This window comes from Macrobrachium rosenbergii, chromosome 2 (genome assembly GCF_040412425.1).
Source record: "Macrobrachium rosenbergii isolate ZJJX-2024 chromosome 2, ASM4041242v1, whole genome shotgun sequence".
Classification (NCBI taxonomy): Eukaryota; Metazoa; Arthropoda; class Malacostraca; order Decapoda; family Palaemonidae; genus Macrobrachium; species Macrobrachium rosenbergii.
Window position 1 is genome coordinate 39,680,177 of NC_089742.1, and position 15,336 is coordinate 39,695,512.

At 35.5% G+C, this 15,336-nt stretch overlaps 1 protein-coding gene across 6 annotated transcripts in view; it reads left to right on the top strand.

The window, feature by feature from the left end:
• LOC136845536 (ribitol-5-phosphate xylosyltransferase 1-like) overlaps nucleotides 1-15,336 on the top strand; it is a 71,964-nt gene that overhangs the window by 29,074 nt on the left and 27,554 nt on the right. For 2 of the 6 annotated variants that reach the window (XR_010855176.1, XR_010855175.1), the window contains exons 8-11: nucleotides 191-295; nucleotides 821-985; nucleotides 1,769-1,909; nucleotides 2,864-3,067. Coding sequence is in view for 3 of the 6 variants with exons in the window: in XM_067115720.1 (XP_066971821.1) it covers nucleotides 191-295; nucleotides 821-985; nucleotides 1,769-1,892 (394 nt within the window). In the remaining 3 variants the exon portion in view is untranslated. Of the gene's footprint in view, nucleotides 1-190; nucleotides 296-820; nucleotides 986-1,768; nucleotides 1,910-2,402; nucleotides 2,569-2,863; nucleotides 5,276-15,336 lie in introns of those variants that run through there. The other 4 variants (XM_067115720.1, XM_067115736.1, XR_010855177.1 and 1 more) reach the window with 3 other exon arrangements.

Sequence of the window (15,336 nt, forward strand, 5' to 3'; positions counted from 1 at the left end):
GAAATTTGTAAATGATGCCTTTCATATTTGGAATGGGTGGAAATCGACGTGTGCTGACCTCACACTTGATTATAGTACAGTATTTGAAATGTGTTTCATACTCCTATTTTTTACCCTTAACCACATAGTATAGTTGTATGTTTGAGGCTAATCATTCTCTCTCTCTCTCTCTCTCTCACCGTTTGTCTAGCTGGCTGCCAAATGAGACACCAGAATCCATGAAGGACTATGTTGAATCTCTTTTGCAGTCAGATTTGACTCTGTGTCCAGCTGGTATGAATACTGAAACATATAGGTTTGTATAAAAACTTGTTAGATTTGATGTATCTACTGTTAAAAAGGTTATTTTGCTGTGTTATTATGAGGTCCCAAAGTCCATATATTGGTGGGAAATGAATTTTTACTTTTAAAAGTTTCTTACTCTTATTTACATATCAGTCTAATTGGAAGGTACAGCAGAATTCTTGGTTTTGTCTTTTTCCCTAGTTGTCATTTAGAAATTATGTAATTTTTGTTCCTTTAGCTGTGGCAGCTCTTAGAGTAAATAAAACACCAGACTTTGTGCTTTGGTCAGTATAATTTCTTTGAGAATCGCTTTTAAATGGCTTGTTGTTGAGGCAAACAACAAACGCTACCTGTAGTCATATTGAAGCTAATTGATAGTGGGAGGATTTGATGATTAAAAGAGCAGAGTTGATACACATACAAGTATGTTAAATAAATTGAAATATAAATGACTTCTTCAAGTGCTCTGGATGCACTTTAGTCTTTTTATGCAAACTAATTAAGTTCTACTGTACTTACAAAATTTTCCAAATAGGGTTTATGAAGCACTATCAGCTGGAAGCACACCTGTGATAGAAGACATAACAACCCCAGGAAATTGTGATGCCAAACCATGGAGACTGCTGAAAAAACATGGTCCACCAGTAATCTGGGTTAAATCCTGGGAACAGCTTCCAAAAATTTTGGCCAAAGAAAAAAGGTAAGCATCAGTTGGCAGATATGGCTGTTGAATATTCATAGTGTAATATTTTCTGCTATAGTGCGGTCACTGAGATGATTTAATGTGATATTGTTGTGGTTATAAAGATTGTCTATAACCTAAAGTGAATTAGCTTTATTATTTAATTTATATTTTTGCTAATATTCACCTTGCCATTTTTTTTTAGCTGGTAAGTAGATGGGTGAAAGAAGAATAAAGGGTAAAGTTAGCTAGCTAACCATGGTAAGAATAGTTTAGAAAGTTAAGTATTAGTAAGAGTAATGTAAAGTGTGTTTGGCCACAATTTTATTTAGATAAAGGTACAATTTTTCTTAGTATGGCCTTAATATTAACATATTACAAAAATGATTTTGCACTATATTGACATAGTGAATTGTACAGATTATATATTTTACATTTTATTTCTTAATAGTATAATTCTATTCAGATAAAGTTGCAATTTTTCGTATTTTAACCTCAATATTAATGGTTATAATAATGATTTTGTCATTTCCTAATAGTATAATGGTTGAGGTTCATCACAATGAAAGTATGAAGATACTCTTCTCCACCATCTGTGGTCTGTATTGTTTGGATAGTTTCTCTGTTCTGCTTCTGTTTCCTCCTTTAATTCTCCATTGTATTGGACTAGTTTACTCCATATTTTGGTTGCCAGTCTATACGTTCTCTGATTAATTGGTTCTACTTTGTATTTTTTGTGCATTTGTTCTATACTGTATTCAGATCATCATCATCTTGATTGTTTCTCACTTGCCATTTCAGATACAGCAAACAGTACAAAGCTCTCCGGCGACTTCGTGTATCCCAGTGGTATGAATGGTTTAAACTGAAGATGCGAGATAGGTTTATCTCAATTGTGACATCTTTGCTCTTGCGTCCTGCCTGAAGAAAAAGATGTGTGGGGTAAGTTTATCACTGGATTGATAAAAAAATTGCATGTTTTGTAGTTTGTCTTAGTTTTTTAAAATGCAGACTACTGTACTCTTGCAGTATATTTAGATATAAAAGTTAAACATACTTACAGTGTAATTACAGTATTCTTTCATATTTCAGGCCAATTCTGTCTTTTTCTGTAATATTTATGTGTTCTATTTTATATTTGTCATACCTGGTTCACAGATGCAATCAATGGAAATCCCCAAACCCTTTTTTTCTGTTATTCTGTAGAGCATAGAATGCATTTATCCATTTTAGTAAGCCAGTTGAACCATTTTCTTAGCCATGATAACCCATCATCTTTATTATTATTGTGATGTAGTTTGATGAGTGTAGTCCTTTTCAACTCATCATGATGAATGAGAATAGTTTTGTTCAGTTTTGTTTACCCATAAAGTATGCAAACCTCCATACACTATTTTATTGATTCTCTAATGACTTCTATGTCTTGTTACCCCAGATGGGTCCTCATCTCAGATGTGTATCATAACTCATAAGGAGACTCCCCTTTCCTCCATTCAATATAGTACATCACTGCTCAACTGTCATATGATTATGTGATTCAGACGTGTTAGCCACTTTTACTTGTCTGTTCGACTTAACTACACTTAATTCCTCTGGGTAAAGTCAGTAAAGTACAGTGATTTTGTATTTTGATTTTAGAGTCTGTATATGTACCATTTTGGTTATTTTTAGGTCTGTGCTGTTAATATTATTTAGTTCACTGCTCTTATACAGTACAGTATATTGAAATAGTATATGTAATGAGTAAGAATGAGGAAAAGAATAAATCCCTCCTGCTGTGATGCAGCCCTGAGTAGGTAGATGTGAAATCCATGCTTTCCCCAGAAACTGGCAGATTGGAAAAATAATTTCACCTTCTGGACTTGAAATGTATTGTATCTTTCATTTTTTTTTCAGGTGTTTAGGGTAACCAACCACTGTGCATGCAACACATTGTTCTCCTGTTAATCAAAGATTCAAGATTTCTTCAAGTGGATAGATGTTTTGCACTATTAATTCAGCATTTTTCACCAGTCCTGAGTGTGATTCAAGTGATTATGGGTTTTTAATTCTCATAAGGTTGACATTGTTTGATCTCTGCAGCACTGAAAGTTTTCAATGGTAAGTGTTGAGAATTTTCAGTATGAATTAGTGTTGAGTGGAAATGGTTCTTAATTTTCATCTAAAGTTACGACTTTAGAAATTTCAGCTTTTTAGTAAAGAAAGGTGCTATAGCAGTTAAGTAATGTAAATACTCATATTAGTGATGCACTTAAAGTTGAGTTTTATCTTAGGCTTGATTTTTATCGAGAGATATGTGGCATTTTGGAAAATTTGGCTGTTTAATCTATTGTGTCAATTTTTTATGTTGTTGTACATAGTTTGTGGAAAAAGTAAGAAGACCTTAAACAAGGTAAAAAGGATCAAGATGAAAGGAACTGGTCCAGAAACTGAAGCCTAGGTATAGAAATGGATAGATGATCTGTTAGTGGAGATTTACCCTTCCAGAAAATAAAATCATGTGATCCATAATAATGATCTAGACCAGTGAGTCTACTCATTATATGAAGGTCATTTTCATCTTTCTAAGACAACCTGTTTTCTAAAGCTAACTGATGATGGGGCTGTTTATACTTTGACTTTACTCCATTCTTTGTACATTCATTAAGCCATCTGTGCTACCAAGAGTAAAGCTAATATCATGGCAATTAAGCCATAAAATCCTTTTGGAAATTTCAGGTTTAAATGAAGTCCCTCATTTGTGCTCACTCTGTGCATCTCATAGACTTTGTGAAACCTTGAGTAGGTAAATTAGCCAATCATAGGACATTGGAAGTAAGTTGAGAAGCACCCTGTAAGCTAGACATTTCATTCTCTGAATGAGAATCTCCTTACCAGAGAATAGATGAAATAGGAGTGGAATATTTGATTGGAAGAAAAGCTGAAAATCCACCTTTCAGTAGAGATAAAATTTTACATAAAAAAAATGGTTGAGAGAAGTATGTCAGTGTATTGCCAATAGCATTTGTAAGCAGAAGGAATGTGACTCGAGTATTATTATAATGATTGGTATAGTTATAAATTTAATGGTATCGTCAGATCTCGTCATCCACAATGAAAGTTCCAAGTTGTCACTTATTACCTGGTTTTTTTTAAGAGAATATCCAGGTGCCTAGTGGCCTTAGCCATCTTTCAACAATCAAGTACTGTAATTGTCTTGATTATCTCCTGAAAATGTTTGTAATCAGCATGCCTCTGTGTTGCCTCCACACCACCATTCATTAAGTTGTCTTTGTTGCCACAATGATTCCAGTCAATTAAGGCCATATTTGATGAGTTTTCAGCAGGTTGGTCAGGGATAATATTTTAGTGTTACCAATAGCTGTACCTTTTTAATGAGTAATGTCCATATTATAATACTGTATAGAGTAGTGCTATGACAGTAGATTTATTGTACATATGAACATCTTCTTTTAAGTATTGTTGAGTTAGATTTACTTCAGTTTGTATTTACATATGATCACAGGCTAACATACTGGTAATTCTCTTTAATTGGAGGGTGATTTGGCATATTTTTTCTACATGTATGAAAGGAAGGCAGATACAAAGAGAAATCAAGCTCTTGTTAATGTTTCTTACCTCATTAGTGAGTTAAATTTTGATTGAAGTTCATTATGTTCTTTGAGATGGTAAAAGTTGTATCACTTAAGAGAATTTTCAGAGGAAGATTTATACCAAAGAATCTAGTAAACCAAATATAACTTTTTATGAATGCAGATTCTTATCTAGAGAACTACTCATATATGGTTATAAGCACAGTTTTCTGTTATGTGTACTTATGCCAGGTATAGTATAGAGGAATGTGTCATTTTTTCCTTGAAAGATTTTAAGTATGCTGGGTGGTGATACTTTATGTAGTTTCCAACTTTATTCTAGTGGTTTTGGATTACAGGATTTACAGTTGTTTAATGTAATTTTAGGCCAGAATATTTTATGCAAGAGTTATAAGCTAAGTCATCATTTGCCTAATATATTATGCATTAAATAATAAAGTGTGAATAAGTTTTTGTTAATTTTAGATATTTAATAACATATAGAAGGTGATTAATATTTTTATTCTTAATTTTTTTAATATTAGTAAAATTTTTATTTTTTTACTTCTTTACTCAGATTGTTTAGTTCCTAGATATTTTAGCACAATTGAAATTTAGATGTACTTGTTATATTTTTAAAACACCATTGTTGATGCCAGTTATTTTCATAGTTACGTTTGTAAAGAAGCTTATGCATAAGGTTCAAGATTTTTAAATATAGAAAATGTAAGACTTGTGTAGATCTTTGGTATCCAATTTATTCCCTTTTGTATGCATTTTGAAATTTTAATACATTTTTTAATATTTCAAGCTCCTTATATATAATCAGCATAGTTGATTGTTGTTGGAACATGCCAAGATGAATTCAAGTAGTCTTGAACAAATTAAACGTAAAATTGCATGAACTTTCTACAGTGAGGATTCGGTATTTGAGAAACTCTGAAATTATGTGTTTATTTTCTTGCATAAATATAAGCCCATCTATTTTACTCAGGCCTAAAACCATTTGTATTGGTGATAGTGTAGTGATAAAAATAGAATTACTAGGTTGGTTCAGAGTAGTATTTATAAGTAGTGTGAGCTGACAGTGTTGTGATAAAAACTGAAATAATTACTAGTTATAAGTACAGTACGGTAATGTGTGTTAGCTGTCTCAAACGATTGCTTATTTACTTGTGTCATTAGTAGTAAATATGGTACTGTATTTTTGGTCTCATAGATTGGTTGTGTATATTATGATTGCTTTGCTTTTGGTGGCAGACCACTTTGTAGTATCTTTTTTTATTGTTTTCTTTAAGGATCATTTCTTTAATTGGATCAGGAGTGACCTTTTTCTATAAAGTTTGGTTCCTGTATTATTTTTGTGGTTGCTTGTTCTGGTTCAGTATTAATTCTAATGATTATGATTAGGACTGTGTGTATGCTGACTCTTTTGGGATAGTTCATTCAAATTTCTCACTTTCAGTTCCAATTCTGCCATTTTCAATCAGTCTGTCATGGTACATTTTACAAATTTGGTATGCTACAATTACATATAGCTGTGTGGTTTTTCAGTTATATAGTATTATTGAATTTTTTTGAGGTGGGACCTTTTTATTCAGTTTCTATACTGGAGTGGTTTTGGAATACAGCCAACCCCCGCCTATTCACAGTTCAGTATTCGCTGATTCAGTGGGTGCACAGGTATGCAGTAGCACACTCAGCATAGCGGCCAACCAGACACATTCCATTGGCGGTGCGGGTACACAGGTTTGCAGTAGCACACTCAGCACAGCGGCCAACCAGACACATTCCATTGGCGGTGCAGGTACACAGGTTTGCAGTAGCACACTCGGCACAACGGTCAACCAGGCACATTCCATTAGCGGTGCGGGTGCACAGGTTTGCAGTAGCACACTCAGCACAGCGGTCAACCAGACACATTCCATTGGTGGTGCGGGTGCTTGGGTTTGCAGTAGCACACTCAGCACAGCGGTCAACCAGACACATTCCATTGGTGGTGCAGGTGCACGGGTTTGCAGTAGCACACTCAGCACAGCGGTCAACCAGACACATTCCATTGGTGGTGCGGGTGCACGGATTTGCAGTAGCACACTCAGCACAGCGGTCAACCAGTCGCACTCCAGGATGATGAATGTATAACAGACAAGTTCGGCTTCGCATCCATGATTTAAGTCAGGAGGTCAACAATACCTCCAAACGAAGTTTTGACAACTTGTTTTTGGTTCCTACTCGGTCAAGAAGCAGTGTGTAGGAGCTCCATTTCTTCTGACTTGATGTAGTTACACTCATCCTGTGAGGAGTGGGAGATGTAAGCAGTAGCGGCTGCTACTGTAATCGCCAGTTGATCCACAATCCAAGGAGAGAATATTATGTGGATCTTAAGATAGTTTCAGGAGTCTCAGTGTCCAAATAGGCACTCCTTTGATAGTAACAACACCAAGGTAGTGCCATGGTTACAATATTATCCCGACTCATTCAGAACAAGTATAGCATTTCAAATCATAAAGTGATCATATAACCTAAACAGTGTGAAATTTACTAAGCTAATTGTAGCCTAAGTTTTATGCTGTGACACCCAGATTACTTCAACTGTATTATTCTAACTCACAATCAAAACCATATTGTGTTGTGTATATTATCTAAGACATAAATGGTACAAACTTACTGTTAGTTCAAATGGCTCATTTGATATTCTTAGCATGAATTGAGACTGAGATTGGCATGTGCACAATCTCTACTTTGTAACCCTCATCCAAAGCACACTCCTAGAAATTCTCCTTACATTTAGATATGCATATCTCCTAAAGGAAATCTCCCTAAATGAACTTTTAAGATGAAAAGGAATACTGAAGTGGATTTGAAAGCACCGATAACTATGGCTGCATTTCCTGAGTCCTTCCTAGATACAGCTACACTGCACCGGGGCTGTAAAGAGACAGACTTCACGACTGTCACCAACCAACACCAGGCGTTCGACTACAGCCGAACCAACAAACAGCTGATGACCGATGCTTAAGCATTATTACATGTATACTTACAAACAAATATGCGAAACAGCCAAACACAATGCTTCTGACAACTAAATACAAACACAACAAAACATTAATATCCTTCTTCTACATAATATTCATTTCCACTTTACATAAATTTAGAATACATAAAACTATACCACAACTTGTGGAAAAGTACAGTCTCTCTTGTTGAAGTTTCAGCATACTCCCCCACAAGAAAAATTTATGCCTACATTATTTACAATAGTCCTGTTCTTATCAGTGCCTTTCTGGCTTCTGCAGCTATTTGAACAGTCCTTCTGCTCAGGCTTGTGCTTAACTGAATGTCCTGTGTCGGAGGATAAACTTACCTTATCTCCTGCCACAGCTCTAAGGGGTATAACTTAATTACAGGTCTCATGAGCTGGCTATGGGCCATTTTTATAGTAGCCACTCTTGGGACCTTGTCTCACCCCATATGTAACTCGATCACTTGACCCATCTTCCACTTGTTCCTTGGCCCCTCGTCAGGAATGAGGATTACTTCCCCTATCCTGGGCCAAGAGCCATGCATCGTTCCTACGTGATAGTATCTCTTAATGTTAATATACTCCCTCTCCCATCTTTCCCACAGGTTGTCGCATGACCGGGATACATACAGGAATCTTTCCTCGGTGAACTCAATCCATCCTTAGGTAGGGTCACCGGAGATCTCTTCCCAATTTACTCCTCCTCTTGGGAAGGACTTGAGCTTTCTTTCAAGAATCAAATGGTTAGGGGTTAAAATTTCCAGTTGATTCAAATCCCCGGACGTGTAACTTAATGGTCTGTCATTGATAATTCCTTCTAGTTCTACCAGTATACAGGTCAATTCTTCAAACCTGAGTAAGGCTTGGCCTACTATCTTTTTTAGGCATGACTTAAGAAGCCCTATAAGCCTTTCCCATATAGCACCAAACCACGGTGCCCTCACTGGAATGAACTTCCAGTTACACTTTATATCTAACAGATGTTCCTTTACCCTGGGATTCTGCGACATGGTCTTAAGATATTCTGATGCTGCTACAAATATGGTGGCGTTGTCACTCAGCATGAGTGCTGGGAAACCTCTTCTGCTGCAGAACTTTCTAAAACTGAATAGGAACGAGTCGCAGGACTGGTTATCAACTAGTTCCACATGTATGCTTCTGGATATCGGGCATGTAAATAAAGTGATATAAGCCTCCTCAGGGCTCTGTCCCTTTCCCTTAACCCATAATGCGCCGGTGTAGTCCACGCTTGTGGTATTAAAAAGTTGCTTACATTGCACCCTGAACTCAGGTAATGGAGGAACTATATTGGACCTATACGGTCTCCCCTGCGTTCTCCTACAAATAACACATTGGTGTAACATACTCTTAGTTGCCTTATCTGTGGGATCCAGAACTCCTGCCTGACACTTGCCACAGTTGCATTCACACCCATATGAGCATTAGCACAATGATGTTCTTTAATAATTATCCAAGTAACATAGCAACTCTTTGGCAGTAGTATAGGAAACTTCGCAGCTTCGGGTAACACTGCGTGTTCTAATCTACCCTTACACCTTATTACCCCATTGTCCAGGTAAAGATTCAACTCGTGTATGAGGGCTAGTTGTGGTTTTCTTACCCACTCATCAAATTCTTGTGTTCCTCTTGCAAAAATTCTGTTTGCATGAGGGCAATAGTCTTATTCCTTGCCTCTTGGTTCTTCCAAGGTCAGTTCACCATGTTTCTTCATATTGGTTGAACTCCTACAATTATTCAAAAATCGTAGGATCCACGCTGTGGTCCTATAGACCTTTTTAACCTTGCTGAATCTTTCCCAATTCAGTAAGTGAGTATCACCATTCAGGTTGTCCCAATAGTACTGACCAAAATGTTCTCTTCCCTACTCTGCACAAGTGATCCATCAACCCATGACCTATTTATTGGCCAGTAGGAATTTTTAACCAAGGAGGTCCCTCCCACCAGAAAGAATATCCAAGGTCATTTCTGTCCTTTTCCCACGTGTCAACCAGTCACTTGGATTAACATCAGTGGGCACAGGACAAGACCACCTCTGGAGTTAAAGGGTTTATTTCCTGTATTTTTCACATACAGGGAGAACATTTTTCAATACTAGCCAACTCAGGGCGACTTTTCTGTCCGACCAAATGAACAGTTCAGCAAATTCATCCTTCTCATAGGATTCTTTAATAAATTTGGCCATTCTTGCTGCTAGCAACAGTGCCATCAACTCAAATTTTGGAACAGTTAATTCTTTAATGGGTAGCTACTCTTGCCTTTGCCATCATTAAATAAGTTTTCGTTCTTAACTCTATAGGGTACACAACCAATGCTAACTCACTGGCTTCGCAGAATATGTGTAAGGAGTCCCCCTCTCCTAGGCTGGTATTCTTAGGAAAGGAAATATCACATTTTTCCAAGTTTTTGGATAACTCAACCCACTATTTCTGTAATGGGTCTGGGAGTTGTTCATCCCAATCCAGTTGTTGCTTCCACAAATTCTGCCCTAATAGTAACAGGTAGAAGTACTCCCAATAGATTGTAAATCTGTGCAACAGTTCTTAAAAATTCTATCTTAGTCTGGCTGGATGTAATGTCAGGGTATCTTTCTCTCGCTCCCAGTTCAGACCTAAGACCTTATGAGTTGTTTGTTCTCTGGCACTAGTCTCATATACTCTAGCAATAGTGTGCAGTGAGTCATTATTACTCGTCCATTCCTTAAGATATAAATGTGCCTACACAAATATCTTATTTGCTTCAAAGAAAAAATTTACCAGTTCATCATCATTATTGCTGGTGAACTGCAAATTATCTACATATAGTCCTCTTTTTATCCTTTTTACGTCTTCTTTTATCGTAGATAGGTGTTTCTTAATTGTTGTATTCAGCAGAAAGAGAGAACATGTAGCTTCCAAAAAAAAACAACTCAAAACCTATGCACCAACAATTTACTGTTAGGGTCTGTTGGATCTCCCAACCATAAAAATCTAGTATGTCTATCTTCTTCCCTAAGTTGCACCATTAAAAGTGCCTTCTCTATGTCACTAATACAGGCAAACCATTTTGTTTTAAACTTCAGTAGAACTTTGAGTAGGTCAGCTGTTATATGTGGTCCCGTCCACAAACAGTCGTTCAAGCTTAACCCACTTTTCCCTGTCTGACCGAACAGTCAAATACTATCCTAATAGGGGTTGTTGCACTGTCCTTTTTAACACCATGTGCCAAGAAATGACAGTCTTCCCCAGTTTTAAAATATTCCACTCTCTCTCTCTATGGATCTTTCTGGTAGTGTTCTAGATACTGAATGTCCTTCCAAAACTTGACACACTGTTGCTTTAATCTGTAAAGCCAACCCAAAGTTGGAAGTTAATCTCCATTTATTACCTTTCCAAGGCAATGCCACAACATATTGTTTGTCAATTTCAGAATAAGTTACAGTACTTTCACAGTTCTCCAATACTTTCCGTTCCTGTTCTGGTATCTCACTGCAGTCAGTACCTAAATGATCTAATCTCCATAAAGTTTCAAGATATTCCCATGGATCCTTTAAATGAGTAGCCCTTCAGCAGTAGTTATGTCGTTGGTTTCCACTGCCAGTTTTAAAATGGAAACATGAGTCTCCTTGGTAGGAGAACTACATGTTCTGCTCACTACATAACCAGATATGGTTGGTAGCAATACTAAATTTTCAAAATTCCTAAACCCTGGATGTAAAATGTTATACACATTGTCAGCCCCTATTAACCCTTAAACACTGAGCCTCTATTTACAAAAACGTCTCCCGTATGCTGGCGGCGTTCGGGAGTTAGCGCCGAAGCGGAAAAAAAGTTTTTTTTTAAAAATCACAGCACGCTTAGTTTTTAAGATTGAGAGTTCATTTTTGGCTCCCTTTTTTTGTCATTGCCTGAAGTTTAGTATGCAACCATCAGAAATGAAAAAATATCATCATGTATAAATATTGAAATATATGAATAGTCGCGAAAAAAAAATTTCATATATAATTTTATACAAAGCGCTGAGCAAAAAACGGTTAAAGCTAACGGGTTATTTTTTTCCTTGTATTGTACACTAAATTGCGATGATTTTGGTATATAAATAAAATTGTAAACGATCAAAGCAACACAGAGAAAATATTATCACAAATGATGCATGAATTAAGTAATGCATGGACGTAAAAAAATGTTTTTTTAAAATTCACCATAAATCAAAATATTGTGCCAGAGACTTTACGTTTGTTGAAAAATGAAGCTAATTGATTGAATATTACTAGACTGTAAGTGTTTTAGCTTACAATTGCAGTTTTGACCATTTCGGTCAAGTTAAAGTTGACCGAAAGTAGAATTTTTCTATTTATCGAGATTTATATGAAAATATTTCAAAACTGATAAAAGCTACAACCATGAGTTATTTTCTGTTGTATTGTACATGAAATTGCTCATTTTACATATAAAACTTTATGTAACGACTAATATAAACGGTGCAAACATTACTTACAACGTGATTTGAAAGAATTTCTGAGATGTTGGCCGAGGTTACTGAGCAGACGTAAGGAAAAAGTTTTTTTAAAATTCACCATAAATCGAAAATATTGTGCTAGAGACTTCCAATTTATTGCAAAATGAAGGTAAATTATTGAATATTACTAGAATGTAAGAGTTTTAGCTAAAACACAATTGCGTTTTTCAATCATTTCGATTGAGTTAAAGTTGACTAAGGTTGAAATTTTGGCAGTGCATCGAGATTTATGTGAAAATATTTAAACTGATGAAAGCTACAACCATGAGCTATTTTCTGTTGTATTCTACATGAAATTGCACACATTTTCATATATAAAAGTTTATGTAATGACTAATGTAAACGATGCAAACATTACGGCTAAACGTGATTTAAAGAATTTCTGAGATGTTCGCAGAGTTATCGCCGGACGAAGGAAAAAGTTTTTTTTTTTTTTTTCAGAAATTCACCATAAAACGAAAATATTGTGCTAGACTCCAGTTTGTTGCAAAAATGAAAGTACATGATTGAATATTACTAGAATGTAAGAGTTTTAGCTTATAATTATGTTTTACCATTTCGTCGAAAGTTAAAGTTGACCAAGGTTGAAATTTTGCAGTTATCGGATTTATATGAAAATATTTCAAAACTGATAAAGCTACAACCATGAGTTATTTTCTGTTGTATTCTACGAAATTGCACACATTTCCATATATAAAACTTTATGTAAATAACTAATATAAAACGGGTAAACATTACGATAACGTGATGAAAAGAATTTCTGGCACGGACATAAGGAAAAAGTTTTTTTCAAAATTCAAACATGATTCGAAATATTAGAAGCAGAGACTTCAGTTTGTTGCAAAATGAAGGTAAATGATTGAATATTACTAGAATGTAAGAGTTTTAGCTTACAATTGCGTTTTTTATGACTGCATTTAAATTAGTTAAAGTTGACCGAAGGTTGAAATTTTGGCAGTTATCGGCTTTATATGAAAATATTTCCAAACTGATAAAAGCTACAACTATGGGTTGTATGTTGCTGTATTTACATGAAATTGCGCACATTTTCATACATAAAACTTTTATGTAACGGCTAATATAAAACAGTGCAAAACTTACGACAAAATGACGAAAAGAATTTCTGAATTTTTAAGAGTTACCGCTACGGGCGCAAGGAAAAGTTTTTAAAAAATTCACCATAAATCGAAGCATTGTGCTAGAGACTTCCAAATTTGTTGCAAAATGAAGGTAAATGATTGAACATTACTAGAATGTAAGAGTTTGAGCTATAATTGCGTTTTTCGACCATTTTGGTCGAAAAATTGACCAAGGTTGAAATTTTTAAGTCGACGACGGTACGTCCACTCGCACCCAACAGACAATTTTAGTCGACGATGTTACGCAGTCGGGCGCTTAAGGGTTAATAATTCTATAGGCGAGTGTTTCTCTACAGGTAGATCAAAATCTTTATCAGCCAAGCTGATCTTCGTTCTACACAACAACCTCATGGTCTTCTTAACGTTAAATTTCTTTGTATATTCTGGTAGCTCGTCTACCACTATACAGTCCATATTTATTAATCTACCGTGGTGAGGTACAGCGATGTTCACCATTTCATACTCCTTAATTGGTGTAGAAGTGAAGTAACCTCTCAATGATATATTTTCAACTCCCTTGCTCTTATAATGGAGTCCCTCAAGAGCAGATTTCTTTATAAATGATCTCTCAGCACTGGTATCCAACAGCCCCCTCTTTTGCAGAATGCAACCTCTTTTACTCTTTGAGGTTATTGTGGCTATAGGTAAGATAGACTTCCTAATCCTCTTATTTCTCTGTCCTGTATTTGTCAGAAAGAGTGTTCCAACTTGTACCCCAACTACCTGAGACTTATTTGGTTGGCTTTGATTACATATAACACTGTGATGTCTTTCCTCCTCTTGTCCATATATGATTGCCCCTGCAAAGTGCACATCCTCTAACCCGGTTTGCCTTAACTTTGTATTTTCTTTATGCCTTACCAGTGTATTTTTTGGTCTCACAGATTGCCCTTGTTGTACTGCAAAAGCAAATACTGTGAATGTATTAGCTTTTACTGGTTCAGTCTGTGGAAAAGCCCTTAAATTGTGTAGTTCTACTTCAAGATATTTTTTACAAGTGTCAAATTTAAGCCAATCGTCTCCACACCTTCGCTTTATTATTTTACTTAACACTACTAGGTAGTTTGGTGTAGAGCAAGATGGTATACAATTCACTCAGTTGCAGCTGTTCACTTTCGAATGATCTTATCCAGCATTCAAATTGCGCTCTGAAACCTTGTAGCGATTCTGCATCTGCCTTGGGAGTCTCAGTTTGGAAGCGTTTTCCAACTAAACACAACTTGATTTAGTCTTTTCTGCCATAGGTTTCCTTTAACAAGTTCACTGCTTGCAAATATTAATCACCTAGTTTAAAACTAGATGTCAGTTCCAGAGCCTTGCTCTTCAAATAGTAAAACTTCTGTATTTTCTCAAAATCAGTACATTGGTGTACTGATACTCTTAAAGTTACTAAAATGAATTCCATTCCGATACATCACCATCCGAAATGTTTGGTCTAATTTAGTAACTTTGCACTAGCTTTTAATAGGCAATATCGGTGCACTAGGTCTACCTCATACAGCTAGAAGACTTGTGATGGAGGAGTTTAGTCTATGAATTTCAGTGCCTGCCTTCAGGCTATATTCAGCTTGATTCATAATTTGGTCAGGTTGTCCTCCAGAATCCGTTAGATCCAATATTTCATTATCCAATTTCTGGATTTTCTGCAAATATTCCTTCAAGGAGTCTCTCAGTGAAGAAATACTATTGATATCACCAGTATCAATAGTGGTTTCAAACTTTTTTGACCAGTTAGTTATCACAGACTTTAACCCCCCCTCCCATCTCCTGTTTAATTCATCCATGTCAGACATTTTAGCCTATAATTTACCAGCACCAAAATATATAAGTCTTTAATATTAAAAAGGTGTACAAACTGCCAGCTCCAAAAAATATATATACAGTATACTGCACTAGCAAATATAATATTTAGAAGTTGGCCACACCTCTTCAAATCAATCAGTGGTAGATCACTACCATTTATATATATATATATATATATATATATATATATATATATATATATCTATATATATTATATATATCTATATATATTATATATATATATATATATATATATCTATATATATTATATTATATATATATTATATATATATATATATATATATATATATATATATA